General features: G+C 38.4%; 1 protein-coding gene across 1 annotated transcript in view; it reads right to left on the bottom strand.

Annotated features, from left to right (window-relative positions):
* Positions 1–860: 860 nt before the first annotated feature.
* Positions 861–13,687, bottom strand: part of itgav (integrin, alpha V) — a 53,656-nt gene continuing 40,829 nt past the window's right edge. The window contains exons 23-32 of the mRNA XM_074657984.1: positions 13,205–13,297; positions 12,761–12,840; positions 10,187–10,267; positions 9,972–10,077; positions 9,685–9,846; positions 9,021–9,164; positions 7,411–7,524; positions 7,192–7,299; positions 6,167–6,286; positions 861–5,384 (exon numbers count right to left, since the gene is read on the bottom strand). Of these exons, the coding sequence (XP_074514085.1) occupies positions 5,292–5,384; positions 6,167–6,286; positions 7,192–7,299; positions 7,411–7,524; positions 9,021–9,164; positions 9,685–9,846; positions 9,972–10,077; positions 10,187–10,267; positions 12,761–12,840; positions 13,205–13,297 (1,101 nt within the window). The 3' untranslated portion in view covers positions 861–5,291. The remainder of the gene's footprint in view (positions 5,385–6,166; positions 6,287–7,191; positions 7,300–7,410; positions 7,525–9,020; positions 9,165–9,684; positions 9,847–9,971; positions 10,078–10,186; positions 10,268–12,760; positions 12,841–13,204; positions 13,298–13,687) is intronic.

Here is a 13,687-nt window from a genome sequence, read left to right as displayed (position 1 = left end):
TCACAGGTTCTACTGGCAAACTGTTTTTATAAACAGATATAAAAGGGACATTGATGCTCCTTTTGTACAAAATCAGATGAAAATGTTTCACAGATTTTGGTCAGACATCTTAGAGTTCATCTAAACGTTTTTCATTGCAGATTTTTTATTCAAAGGATGTTTTCGTGGTGTGTTTAAGATGGAAAGTAAAGGAAATATTTCATAATAAATCTGTTATTTTATTTTAAATATTTTGTATTTTATATTTACTTGCTAAATACCACATCCACAAATGCAAATTCAGTCGTTCTAAACCTTTCTTTCCTTTATTTAAGAATGACCTCAATGAATATGAATATAAAGCTATGACAACTGTGCTGTTATACGCAACCCATGAAAAACTTTACAAAAGAAATTTAAAAAATGTGTCTGTCATGACAACATGGTAATCTGCAGAGCCCACTGCTGAGCACAACGGTGGTCACTTGTTTATTCAAAGTTTATTAATATTGAACGTGTCGTGTGTCCAAATTGCATCAAATTTGACAAATCACTAGACCCATGGTTGGGTCTAGAAGGTCACTTACGAGTTGAGTTAGGGTTATGCATTGACCTTGAAAACTGAATTAGTAGTTAAGGTTAGGATAGGTCATCGGGCAGAGAGTCTCGCGGGTTACCTGCTAGACACGACCTCTCAAGACAGACAGATTGTGTTGCTTTATAGTTATATATATATATATATTATTGGATTATGATTATTGAGGTATTAATGTGTAAAGGTGGAGCTAATTTCAATAACTAACTAATTTCACATTAAGAGATCACAGGTTCGACCTCTAGACTTTAATAAAAATAACAACATCAAGACAAAACAAATAAAATAAAATGTGAACAAATCAGTTTATTTCAAAGTTGAAATCATCTCTTTATGAAATAGTTATTTTTTTTATTCTCTAGGTGAAAGAATACAAACATCAAAAACAGTCCATAAATGTTCTCATGGCAGAAAGAAAGAAAGACAGACAGAAGGACGGTAGTATTAAATATAAAACACAGTTACAACCCCTCAAACACGACAGAAAGACTTCAGATCACTATGTTCAGTCACTTTTACTTCTTCCTTTAGGCTCCCCTTATATAATAAAATATATAAACCTTTTCTATAATTCAGCTGTGAGAGAATGAGAGAAGTCACCACAGATATTTCAGTAAATTGCTGACTGAGTGAACTGACTTCAGTCCTGCTGGTGAATGAGTGAAAAAACACAAACGTTATAAAAAGTTTGAAGAGTGCAGTGTACAACGGCATATTAGGGCCATTGTAGGTGAAAAAAAAATCAAAAATAACAATAATATTAACGGAGCTGGGGGAGGGGGTAATATTCAGAGAAAGAACTTCAAGATTGAAGTTGTACATTTAAAAAAACTCATAAATTTACAAGGAAACAACTTGAATATTCTCTGAGATTATGAAGTCAAACATTTGCGAGAAAAAACTCCCTGGGACTTAAGTCACAAATTTGATGATCCAACCTTGCAAAGTGAAGCGATGTGGCTCCTTGACAAAAAACAAAACAAGTTTTCCAGAGTTCTTTTCTCGCAAATTTATATATTTTCAGAGAATATCCACATTTTTTCTTATAAATGTACGACTTTAATCTTTCTTTCTTTTTTACCTACAATGCAGGCGCAGTGCCAGGATTTCAATTCTGGATGGGCCAAGGTCATTTATGTCTTTTAATTACAGAAGTTAAATCTGTTTTCCAACTGGTAGTCTTGCTAAAACAGAAATGATTGCTATCGTGCTGTGGAATGCGACCAGTGCATCTGGTTGATTATGACAGAAATCTTTTTCTAAAACATTTTTAATGCCGAGATAACTTATTGTAACGTCAATGGCCTGTTGTGATTGGTCCAGACTTCACACATGATGGTAGTGTAATAAATGTTGATGCGTACTGAGCATTTATCAGCTTTAATAAACTGACCTAAAGACCCTCAAAACCTATTTTCTCTATCAGCTTCTTGCTCTGAGGTTCAACATGAATACGCAGTTTAACGTTGGAGGAGTTGTGGTCGTTTCACATGAAATATTCTTGTATTTGTCAACTTTAACTGAACTCGTCTCGCTGGTTTGAAGATGGCGGGATTCAACAAGAAAAAGGCTTTCTTGTGCACCAAAAAAGAATTCAGCAACATCAAATCTGAACAAACTAACAAGTCCTGTTTTTGAGGGTTAAACTCTAAATACTGTTATAAGAGTGTATTTTTAAAACTTTGCTGTTTAGAAATATTAAAGATTAGAAACTAAGTTTTCAGGGTCTTTAATGGTTATCAAACAAGATAGCTCTGATGCTAGCAAAGCCATCAAAACTCCGTCAGGAATATTTAATATCATAGAGAAATACCAAGTTTTAAAGTAACAGTTGAATATTTTGGGAAATACACTTATTAGATGAGAAGATTGATAGTCTTAAGTCTTTAATATGAAGCTACAGCTAGCACAGTTAGCTCAGCATAAAGATGAAGTCACTGCAACCGGCCAGGAAATAGTCCAGCACATAACCCCTCGTAAAATGGTTTAATGTCATTTTTAAACTTTAAACAATATATGAAGTGAAAAGTCCAACTTTTTACATGTTCTAACTGCAAGCGACTGAGATATGAACAGAAGATTTAAAGTCTATTTTCCTGTATCGATGCATCCCTCACTAACTTCTAACGAGATCATGACGGCAGTTGAGGATATTCAGCGTGAACACCAAAGCAGTAAATAAGAAAACAAAACGACGTACAATGTGCTAAAAGTGTTCCCGTGGAGTTATTTCATTGTGATTGTTAAATGGATTAATATATATATTTAAAATTATCATTAACATTAATTCATGATGCAAACCCAATATGGGTAAATTCATAGCAAAGTTGTTTTTTTTGTATTTTTTTATATATACACTCACACACACACCGTCACTCACAAACTCCCCGGAAGATAAAATGGCAACCTGCTTTTCTCATTTTTGTTCTCAGCAAAGCTGCCAGTTACAAAAAAAATAATACTATTTAAAAAAAAAAAATGACAACAAGTGGAAAACAAAGAAGCCTCAGTGCAGGGCGGGAAAGTTCCAACTGTCGCTAACTGACTGTTCGTTAAGCCCCGCCCTCCTTAGTTACTGTTGCTACGCTGGTCAGTCTTTCTGTTCTCGTGCACGGCGCACGTACGGTTTACGATGACAATAATGGCGGCAGATCTATCGTCAAAATTCATAGTCATTTTTTTCAATGCTTCCAGCTGATTCGTTTTATGACAAGAATCTCACAAAACTGGTCTTTATGTCTAACGTAGACTAGCGGTGTTTCGTACACTTTTCGCCCTTCAGCGCCGCGCCGGGGAGCACTCCTCTGTTGTTAAGAGCCGGATGAGCATGTTAGTGTGTTCATTCTGAGTGAGTCAAAATGAGTCGTTCCGAAGATCAGTTCCATGATATCATGCTAACAGTCTGAGGCTAACAACTCTAGTGCTGTGCCTCAATTCGGCTTCGTCCGTTCGTACACTTCCAGTGTAGTAGTGTGCTAGTAAGCTAGCTAGCCAGACATGCTAACGATTGAAGTTTAAGTTTGATCACTTACACCTTTTTTTTTTTTTTTTTTTTAAATGCTTCTTGTACACCGTTAAGAAATCCAAATACCTGGGGGGGGGGGGGCGTTAAGCCAATGGTCAATTTTACAAATTCCAAACTCATCACTTGCATTGATCGTCCACCCAAACATCATTTTCTATAAAAAAAAAAGAAGAAGGAAAAAATACATTTCTTGATGGAGTTGAAATGAGCCGGATTCGCAATTATCATCATGGTTTTGTAGGAAATACATAAAAAATACTAAATACACCAAAATCCCAAAGCAGAGCAGTAATGACTCAACCCCCCCCCCCCCCCGTCACACACACAGAAAGCAGAAAGAATATATCAGAGTAAATATATTACTGTAACACTCCTCATCATCCCATATCATCATCATAGCACAATAAACCATCTTCATCCAAAAATACAGAGACCTGAATGCAGATTATCTCACTTATTGCTGCACTATTGCTGTCTCATATATACTGCTGAATAATACAATTAATCACGTCGCTGCAATAAGGCATTTGTTTTCATTGGATTGTATTTTGCATGGACCCTGGGAGGACCCTGCTGTATGTTAACATCACCTACAGCCTACTGATGTTATCAGGACTGATTCTTGACTTTAGACGTTGATATCTCCACAGTGGCTGGACACATTTTTACCATTCAAACTGCATTTGAAACGTCCGTCTCTCTTCGTTCTTTTGCAATTCGAACGACGAAGATATCCCTCACCAATCTCTTACAATGTTGGTTTATATCAAGAACATAGGGAGGATGATCCCAGGCTGGCTAGCCCTTTACGGAAGCTAATGGAGATAGCTTCACGGCTAACCTCGGAGCAGAATCTGATCTCAGACTATCCCAGAGTCCAGATCTTCTGTCCTTTACAGACCCACAGAGGTCACACTACAGGAGCAACAGCTCAAATTCATTGGTTGAAAAAAAATGACTTCAATTTATCAGCAGTTCTGGACTTTAGTGGGCAACAAGCACCTCCAGTTCCTCAATCAGTTTGGGTTCAATATCAGGCCAAACTCCACGAGCTCTGGTGCAGACGAAAGCCTCCAATCTCCACAAAACGTACACATATGCATGTTGGAACCGACAACGTTTTGACCCCATGAAGCACTCTTCATGGGGTCATTATGCTAAAAGGACATTTTGGGAACTATTTTTAGATGTCTGCACGGTCGATATGAAGCTAGAGCCAGCAGCTGGGTAGCTTAGCTTAGCATAAAGACTGGAAACAGATAGCATGGCTCGCACGCATCAAAAGGCTTTCAGTGGGGATTGGCCGTTAGCCGGGCTGGCGTTACCTTTGGACAGAGCCAGGCTAGCTGTTTCCAGTATTTATGCTAAGCTAAGCTAAGCAGCTGCTCGGTACAGACGTGAGAGTGGTGTCCATCTGAACATCTCTCTCTCTGCAACAAAGAACATTTCCCAAAATGTTCCTAAAACATTGAGCTTTGAGGATTTCATCTGGGACCCGTGTAACGCAGGCGGAGCTTCTCTTTTGGCACAAACACAACATGACTAATAAGAACAAAAGAAAAACACCCTTATTAAAACTTAACCCAGAACCATTATCTGACACTCAACAGTGAATACAGTGAAATCATCTCCACGGCCATTTTACCCTGAATGTGTCTCTCCTGGACTTCCTTCCTTTGACCTCTATGACCTCTAGGCGTCCGTGTTGCCGTTCTCCTCCGGCTGCAGCTGCTCCTTCTCAGTGGAGTCCTCCTGGGGGGGGCGGACCCGCTTAAAGAAACCCAACTGAGGAGGAAGAGAAGAAGAAGAAGAAGAAGATAATAACATTTTAGTATTGGAGCCAAAGAGCGTATATTGATAAGAAGTGAAAGTCAATTGTTCGTTCCATCAGCAACATCAGCGCCCAACAGCAGAGCTACGCTTCCGCCATGTTGGACTGAAAGCGACGTCAGTAAAACGTCCGCCTATAAAGTGCCGCACAAAATGATTTCTAGGTCACACTACAGGAGCAACAGCTCAAATTCATTGGTTGAAAAAAATGACTTCAATTATCAGCAGTTCTGGACTTTTGTGGGCAACAAGCACCTCCAGTTCCTCAATCAGTTTGGGTTCAATATCAGGCCAAACTCCACGAGCTCTGGTGCAGATGAAAGCCTCCAATCTCCACAAAACGTACACATATGCATGTTGGAACCGACAACGTTTTGACCCCATGAAGCACTCTTCATGGGGTCATTATGCTAAAAGGACATTTTGGGAATTTGGGATCTTTAAAGATCGACAGGGAGCCACTGGAGAGGAGCTGAAGAGACGCAGGATGCTGACCGCTGGGCTAGTGGGTCCAAGGTCCACCCACCGCAGCCACTAAATCCTGTGTTAGCCGACGTCATCCCCCCCCCGCACCGCAAACCCCATTCCGGCGCCGCCGGGTCTCTTCTTTCTAATTTGTAGTCTTCAACTCACGCGGACTCCCTTGAGGACATCTATCAGACGTCCCTGAGCAGCTCCCTCTGGAGACACTAAAGGCTTTATACATATTAAAAACATGTGCAGTGTTTGTTTCTCACCTTGTACATGATGAAGATGAGCAGCGCCAGCAGCAGCAGCCCTGCCAGTACAGCCAGAGCCACCACCCAGGCCGGTATCGGCTGAAGACCTTCTGCCAACCACGTCACCGACACACTCACCTGAAAACACACACTCCTGTTTAAACACTGCATATAATCTATATATATTATAATCTATATAATCTATTATAATCTATATAATCTATTATAATCTGAATCTATTATAATCTATATAATCTATTATAATCTATATAATCTATATAATCTATTATAATCTATATTATCTATTATAATCTATATAATCTATTATTATCTATTATAATCTAAATCTATTATAATCTATATAATATATTATAATCTATAAACTATTATTATCTATTATAATCTAAATATATTATAATCTATATAATATATTATAATCTATATAATCTATTATTATCTATTATAATCTAAATCTATTATAATCTATATAATCTATTATTATCTATTATAATCTAAATATATTATAATCTATATTATCTATTATAATCTATAAACTATTATTATCTATTATAATCTAAATCTATTAAAATCTATATAATATATTATAATCTATTATAATCTATATAATCTATTATAATCTATATAATCTATTATTATCTATTATAATCTAAATCTATTATAATCTATATAATCTATTATAATCTATATAATCTATTATAATCTAAATCTATTATAATCTATATAATCTATTATAATCTATTATAATCTATATAATCTATATAATCTATTAAAATCTATATAATATATTATAATCTATTATAATCTATATAATCTATTATAATCTATATAATCTATTATTATCTATTATAATCTAAATCTATTATAATCTATATAATCTATATAATCTATTATAATCTATTATAATCTATATAATCTATATAATCTATTATAATCTATATAATCTATTATAATCTGCAGAAGAGGAAACAAACATTTAGAGAACTCTCTTTAAATCATTAACATGCTGATGACTGGTGTATTACAGTGGTGCTGTTGGACGGCAGCTCCGTCGCCAGGTTCTTGTACGGCATCTCGATGACGCTGAAGGACGCCGTCGATTGGACCACGTACGAACGGTTCTGATTCTCAGCCTGAAAAATAACAATAAAACAAATCTAAGCTAATATAAAAGAACAAGGCTGGAAAAGAAGAGCACAAAACCTGCTGATCCTCAGAGGAGCGTCTTCCTCTCCTACGGTTACCTTCAGGAAGTTTTTGACATCCAGGTTGGAGTAGATGAAAAGGATGGCGTTCTTCCTCCTCTCCAGACGACCGACCTGACATTTCAGACGCAGACACTCTGCTGTGCTGCAGTCCTGCAAACACACACACACACGCGCACACACACACACACACACACACACACACACACACACACACACACACACACACACGTAAGTTAGTAGATGTTGTACTTTAAAGATTCATTGTTTTAACAGAAGTCTTTAACATGATGTCCTCTGACAGACAGACCCAGAATAAAACAACAATAGCTCCACAACTAGCAGGTCCATCTGAATGATCTTGGTCTGTAATGCCGGAGGTAATGCTCGGTTCAAACTCCACGATATCAGCCCGATTACAGCCCGACACGGCCAGCGTAGGGGATCGGGAACGATAAATGAGTGTCGTGTGCAAAAATCGATCCTCTTATCTGGTGTAGTGTGTCATAGTACACGACAACCGACGCCAAGTCTGGGGCGCCCCACGACACCCAGAGGAAAAGTCTAGCCTGTCAGAATGTTTCGTCTCGACACGCCTAGTGTGACGTCATCTCCAACGACGTGTTCCTTTGCTTTGACCAATCAGCTGCTCTCTCCGGCGCACAGTCGCAGTCAGGTCATGTGGTAATAAACAGACATGGAGAAAGGGATGTTTGCTGCCGTCAGGTGGGACAACCACACTGACGAAACATTCATTGAGTTGTGGCAGCTGTGCCTGGCCTGTCTGACGTCTGGTCGAGGGAGAACCATGATGGAGTCCAAAAAGACTAATGTTGGCGTGCAATAGAGGAAGCACTTCATGGACAGCCCGTCCCGTCCTCTCTGTGCCGCCCAGGAGAACATCCACAACCCTTTTTTCTTTCTTTTCTTTTTATGTTCTCAACACCCGACCGCCAGCATCACACACAACGCTTCTGTCGCCACGATCGACAGTCGCTTCGACCGCCTCCCCGATGACGTCTGAACTCGCGCTTGATTGTGGAATACGACGTGCCGTGATCGGTCATGGTCATACGTGAGACACTGCAAGACTTTATGGCGCTGTGATCGTTAGATCTGACATGGTGACCATCGTCAAAGACTAAAATATCCTGGAGTCTGATCCCGGCGTCAGACCTCAGAGAATTCATCCCCAGTGTCAGTTACACTGTGACTGTTACTCTGTCTGAGTAAACTGGGATGAACCAAAGGAAAACATTTTTATCCTCTCCTAAACTGTTCTCTAGATGAGACAGTGGATAACACCGTTATATAAATGATGCCGTGCACTGAATCCATTCAGCAACTCCTTGACTACAACTGAGCCAAAGCAGATATAAATAACACAAAGCACATAGATTCTATAAAGGTTTTAGTCCGGATAGGACCAGGAGGACTCTCCATCTGGACCACTGGGATACACAAAGTGTGCCAAATGGGTTTTCTACCTCTTGAAAAGGAATCTGGCTCTAAAATACACAATAAGCACACAATGGAGCCTTTGGCCATGACATTTACCCTGAGCATCATCACACTGTATGTGTGCGTGTGCGTGTGCGTGTGCGTGTGCGTGTGCGTGTGCGTGCGTGCGTGCGCGTGCGAGTGCGTACCAGTATTTGCAGGTCGTTCTGAGCGTCTCGTGCCTCCAGGTCTCTCTTCTCACGGACGAGGTTTCGGTTCCGTCCCTCCGTCTCTCGTTCTCTGGGAGGAACCACGCTGGTGTTCCCCCCCCCCCCTCCCGAGGTCAACGTGTTCTAACACACACACATTAAAATGATTCATTATTAAAGTCAAATATCATAAATGAAGTTTGATATTAAACACTGACATGCAGATAATTCATCCTAAAATGTTTTAATGAGCCCCGGTAGATGCAGGGGAGTCTATGAGCCTCTGGATACTTTCACATTATTTATTGTCATGTTATGAGAAGTAAATCACAATTAATATAATAATAATTAAAATATATGAGAAACAAAATCAAAAAATATCTGAAAAATCTGTTTAAAACTTTTAAAAACTAAACTCTAAAAAAAATATCTGAAAAATATTCAAATTATATGTGAAATAATTCTTTATTCTGTCCGTATTATAAGAAAAAATATTAGTGAAATATGTGAAAAAATTGTAAAACAATGTCTGTCCTAAAGAGGACTTTCTGCGAGCTGAAAGCATGAAGAAATATGTGAAAAATAGCCCAAAAAGAATTAGCAAAATATGTGAACAAAATATTGAAAAATACATGAAAAATTATTAGTGAAATATGTTTCTCACCACGGAGACGTTGAGCGGGTTGATCTCCACGTCGGTGGTACAGTTGATCGGTCCGTCGGTGTCGAAATGGGTGATGTAGAGCAGCGAGCCGTTCTTATACCGGTACGGCCACTTCACCTCCAACGCCGCCTTACTGATGGTACTGGGCCCGCTGTTCAGGAGCTGAGACGGGGGGGGGGCATCGATCTTAGTTACATTCACCACTGCTAATATCTAACATCTAATATATACATATATATGTATATATATATATATATATATATACATATATATATATATCTGTATACCTCGTAGACGTGTACTATCTGAGGTCCGATGTCGTCTCCGTGACGAGGAGGCTCTTTAGGTTTCCAGTTGGCGATGGGAAGCAGCACCTGAGCGGGAGACGACGTCCTGGGAACACACACACACACACACACACACACATATATATATATATATATTTATTACACGGCTGTGTTGAATACTTGATTCTGATTGGTCAATCACGGCGTTCCTTTACCCTCTGATGGAGACCTTGGCGAGGATGGCGAGCTGGGTGACGCTGGAGACTCGAGGACTCGTGTTGTTGAACTGATTGGAGCTGAAACACATAAAGGAAACATCATTTATCATCTCAGCGTGATTAAATATAAACTAAACAAAGAAGAGCAATAAAATATATTCTATAAAACAGATGTAACATGAAACAGATGGATGTTAGGGTCTGTAATAGAAGCAGCCACTAGGTGGTGCTGCTGCCTTTCACCTGAGTTACTGAGGCTCATGACAAAAATAAATTAATAAATAAATAAATGACACCATTAATAAATATGTCATTAAATGAAGCAAAAATAACATTAAAAATAAATGTAGTCATTAATTAATTGATAAAATGTGACATAAATTGATATTTCTGTTTTAATTTGTTATTTATTTATTTATCTTTGTATTAATTCCCTTATTTATTTACTCTTGTTTAATTTTCCCTTTTTATTTATTTATTTTTTATTTATTATAATTTTTAATTTATTTTATATTTAATTTTAAATGTATGTATTTATTTATTTATTAATGTATGATTTTTTTTATTTGCGCTTCACGCCTTTATTTGTGATGCCACATGTTGAGTGACAGACCCCTCATTTACATAATGGAGCAGAAATGTAAAGAGAAAAGAATACAGAAATAAATAAGTTTGGGGAAATAAATAAGGGGTGATATTATTATTATAATATTATTTTTGCTACATTTAATGACATTTTTTTTTTTTTTTTTGGCAGTTTCCATCCTCCATATATGACAACATGTATCCAGAGAAATACAAATATTTCACAGGTCTATGTAAAAGACGTTTAAAGCTTTTAAACTGTTGTAAATGTCTGAATAAACTGAGTTCAGTTTCAACAACTTTAATATCATAATATAATATCAGTGGAAGAATCAGCAGCTTCACCGAGGGGACGTATCTGGTGTCCCGGGGTGACAGTAGGTTGAAGTTCTTACTACCCCAAAACACACGAGGACACTTTAAGACGTCATGCTGACACTTCAAGAAATGGTCATCATCATGTTTAACTCTTTATAAATAAGGGTTAGTTGTACTGGTTCAGTAAAAACCTGTGAGTGCACGTCTTCCTGAAGAAGTCTTCCTGTCATTAACATCCAGACCCGAGTCGTCTGGGAGCTGCTTCCTTCACACTTTCAGCTTTTTGTCATTTAAATGAGTGTTGGAATAAAAGCAGCTCTGCTCTGATGAATGCTGATGAGATGTTCACCCATTCAAACTCTCTCTCTCTCTCTGAAACACACATCGTTCTCTAGTCTCATGATATTATATAAAGTCTCATTAACGTTGGATCTTATCGAACGGGGACCGAGAGCTTCAGTTCACTTTAGATGATTATGTTTCTCTGTACAGAGTTTCCTGTTAATTACTGTGTGCCACATTAAGACCCAAAAATAGTTTCACTAGTTATCAAAGACAACGCGATAATAACGTGTTAACGCAAATTATTTTTAACGCCACTAATTTCTTTAACGCAACTTGTGATTTTTAGGTTGTAGTGGATCAGTTATAAAGCTAGAGGTAAGATACTGGTATCATATCAAACCTACTAGAAAACCTGATGAATCCATCGGTACCAGCCCGAAAAATGTCAGAAAAAAGGCGAAAGAAAAGTCGAAAAAATTTAAAAAAGAAAAAAAACAACAACAAAAGCCTGGAAAACTCTGAAAAAAGCCCCAAAAATGTCCATAAAAAGCTGGAAGAAATGCAAAACAAAAGTCGGAAAAATGTCCAAAAGAAATTTGGAAAATCTCTGAAACAAGCCTGAAAAATGTCAGAAAAATGGAAAATAAAGTAAAATGTAAAAAAAAGCCCAGAAAAGGCCCGGAAATAAAGACTGAAAAAAGTCTGAAAAATCTCTGAAAAAAAACCCCCAAAATTCTATAAAAAGTCGGAAGAAAGGCAAAAAAAAAAAAGTCGGAAAAATGTCAGAAAAAAAGGTCGATACTGGTATCATGAATCTGGTACGATGAATCCATCGCTACCAACCATTGTTTCGTGTTTAGGTCAATCAACTTCCCATTACGAACACTCCAACAGACCTTATTTAAATCTTTTCATCCTAAAAGTTGTAAAATGTAAAATGCTTCCAGACTCATTTAAAAAGAAAGAGAGAGAGAGATGGCGAGGGCGAGGGCGAGGGCGAGGGCGAGGGCGAGGGCGAGCGGTGACGTTAGAAGAAGGAGACAGCGCGGCGGTGCTGTGAATGATGAAAATAAAGTTATGTTCTGATTGTTTCAGGCGGTTAAACGCTCTAAAGCACAAATAAACTCATTCAAACACTCAACAGGTGATGTACTGCGGAGACAGACGCTCTGAGTTTACTTTCATTCATCACATCCAACATTCATCAGGAAATATCTGACGACGAGTCCCCGCAGCGTCTGGTGGAAACGAGTTCTCTCTGATTTCTGAGGTGATTTCTGGAGGTTTATTCTGGATGAACATCAGAGGTGATGATGTCCTCTGGAGGTGGAGGTCACACTGAACCTGAACATATGAGTTAAAGACGGGGACAGTGGACGGTACCTGACTATCTGCAGGTCAAACTTCACCGAGGTGTCCTCCTCCGACAGCTGGTGAACGCTGAACCGCAGCTCTGCCAGCACCTGGCCAATCACAGCGCAGGAAGAGACGGCAGAGGACCAATCAGAGAGCAGGAAGAGATGACAGAGGACCAATCGGAGAGCAGGAAGAGACGGCAGAGGACCAATCGGAGAGCAGGAAGAGACGACAGAGGACCAATTGGAGAGCAGGAAGAGACAACATCAGGTTAGAGGTTAAAGATACGTCAAAAAATATTAAGAAATTATTTAAATCTGGTGCTCTAAGAAATTAATTTTGACTTTAGTTTGTAACTAAATAAAATAAATTAAAATATAAAACTGGGCTCTATGAACATGTCAGATTAGCTCCTACACCCCCTGAACGCAGCATGAGATGAGCGGTCAGTACAGTCATGTGATCACTGACCTTGGTTCCTCCCTTCATGGGGTTTCCCAGGTCACACACCACCATCTTGGTCTGGTTCTCCTTCTTGTAGGCGCAGGACAGTCTGCTGAGGGTCTGTCGATAAACCACAATCACATTACAACCACAACGGGACATCTACACGCTGCGTTCACACCTTTCCTCCATCAACATGGAAGAAATAACCTCTGTTGCTGCTTCGTACATGTTGGTGAAGTCTCAGATATGTCAGAAAACTAAACGCCGTCGTGTCTGGGTTCATAACGTCACACGGGAAAAATACGGGAAAATGTCTGAAAAATATTAGTAAAATATGTGAACGAAACATAATAAAATCTATTTGTAAAGTGGACTTTCTGCAAGCTAAAAGCATGAAAAAACATTCAGAAATATGTGAAAAATATCCAACAAGTTAATAGTAAAATATGGAAAAAAAATATTGAAAAAATCTGAAAAATATCACAAAAATGTTCACAAATTATTAAT

The sequence above is a fragment of the Sebastes fasciatus genome, chromosome 14, assembly GCF_043250625.1.
Source record: "Sebastes fasciatus isolate fSebFas1 chromosome 14, fSebFas1.pri, whole genome shotgun sequence".
Classification (NCBI taxonomy): Eukaryota; Metazoa; Chordata; class Actinopteri; order Perciformes; family Sebastidae; genus Sebastes; species Sebastes fasciatus.
This window is presented reverse-complemented; position numbering and strand designations above follow the sequence as displayed.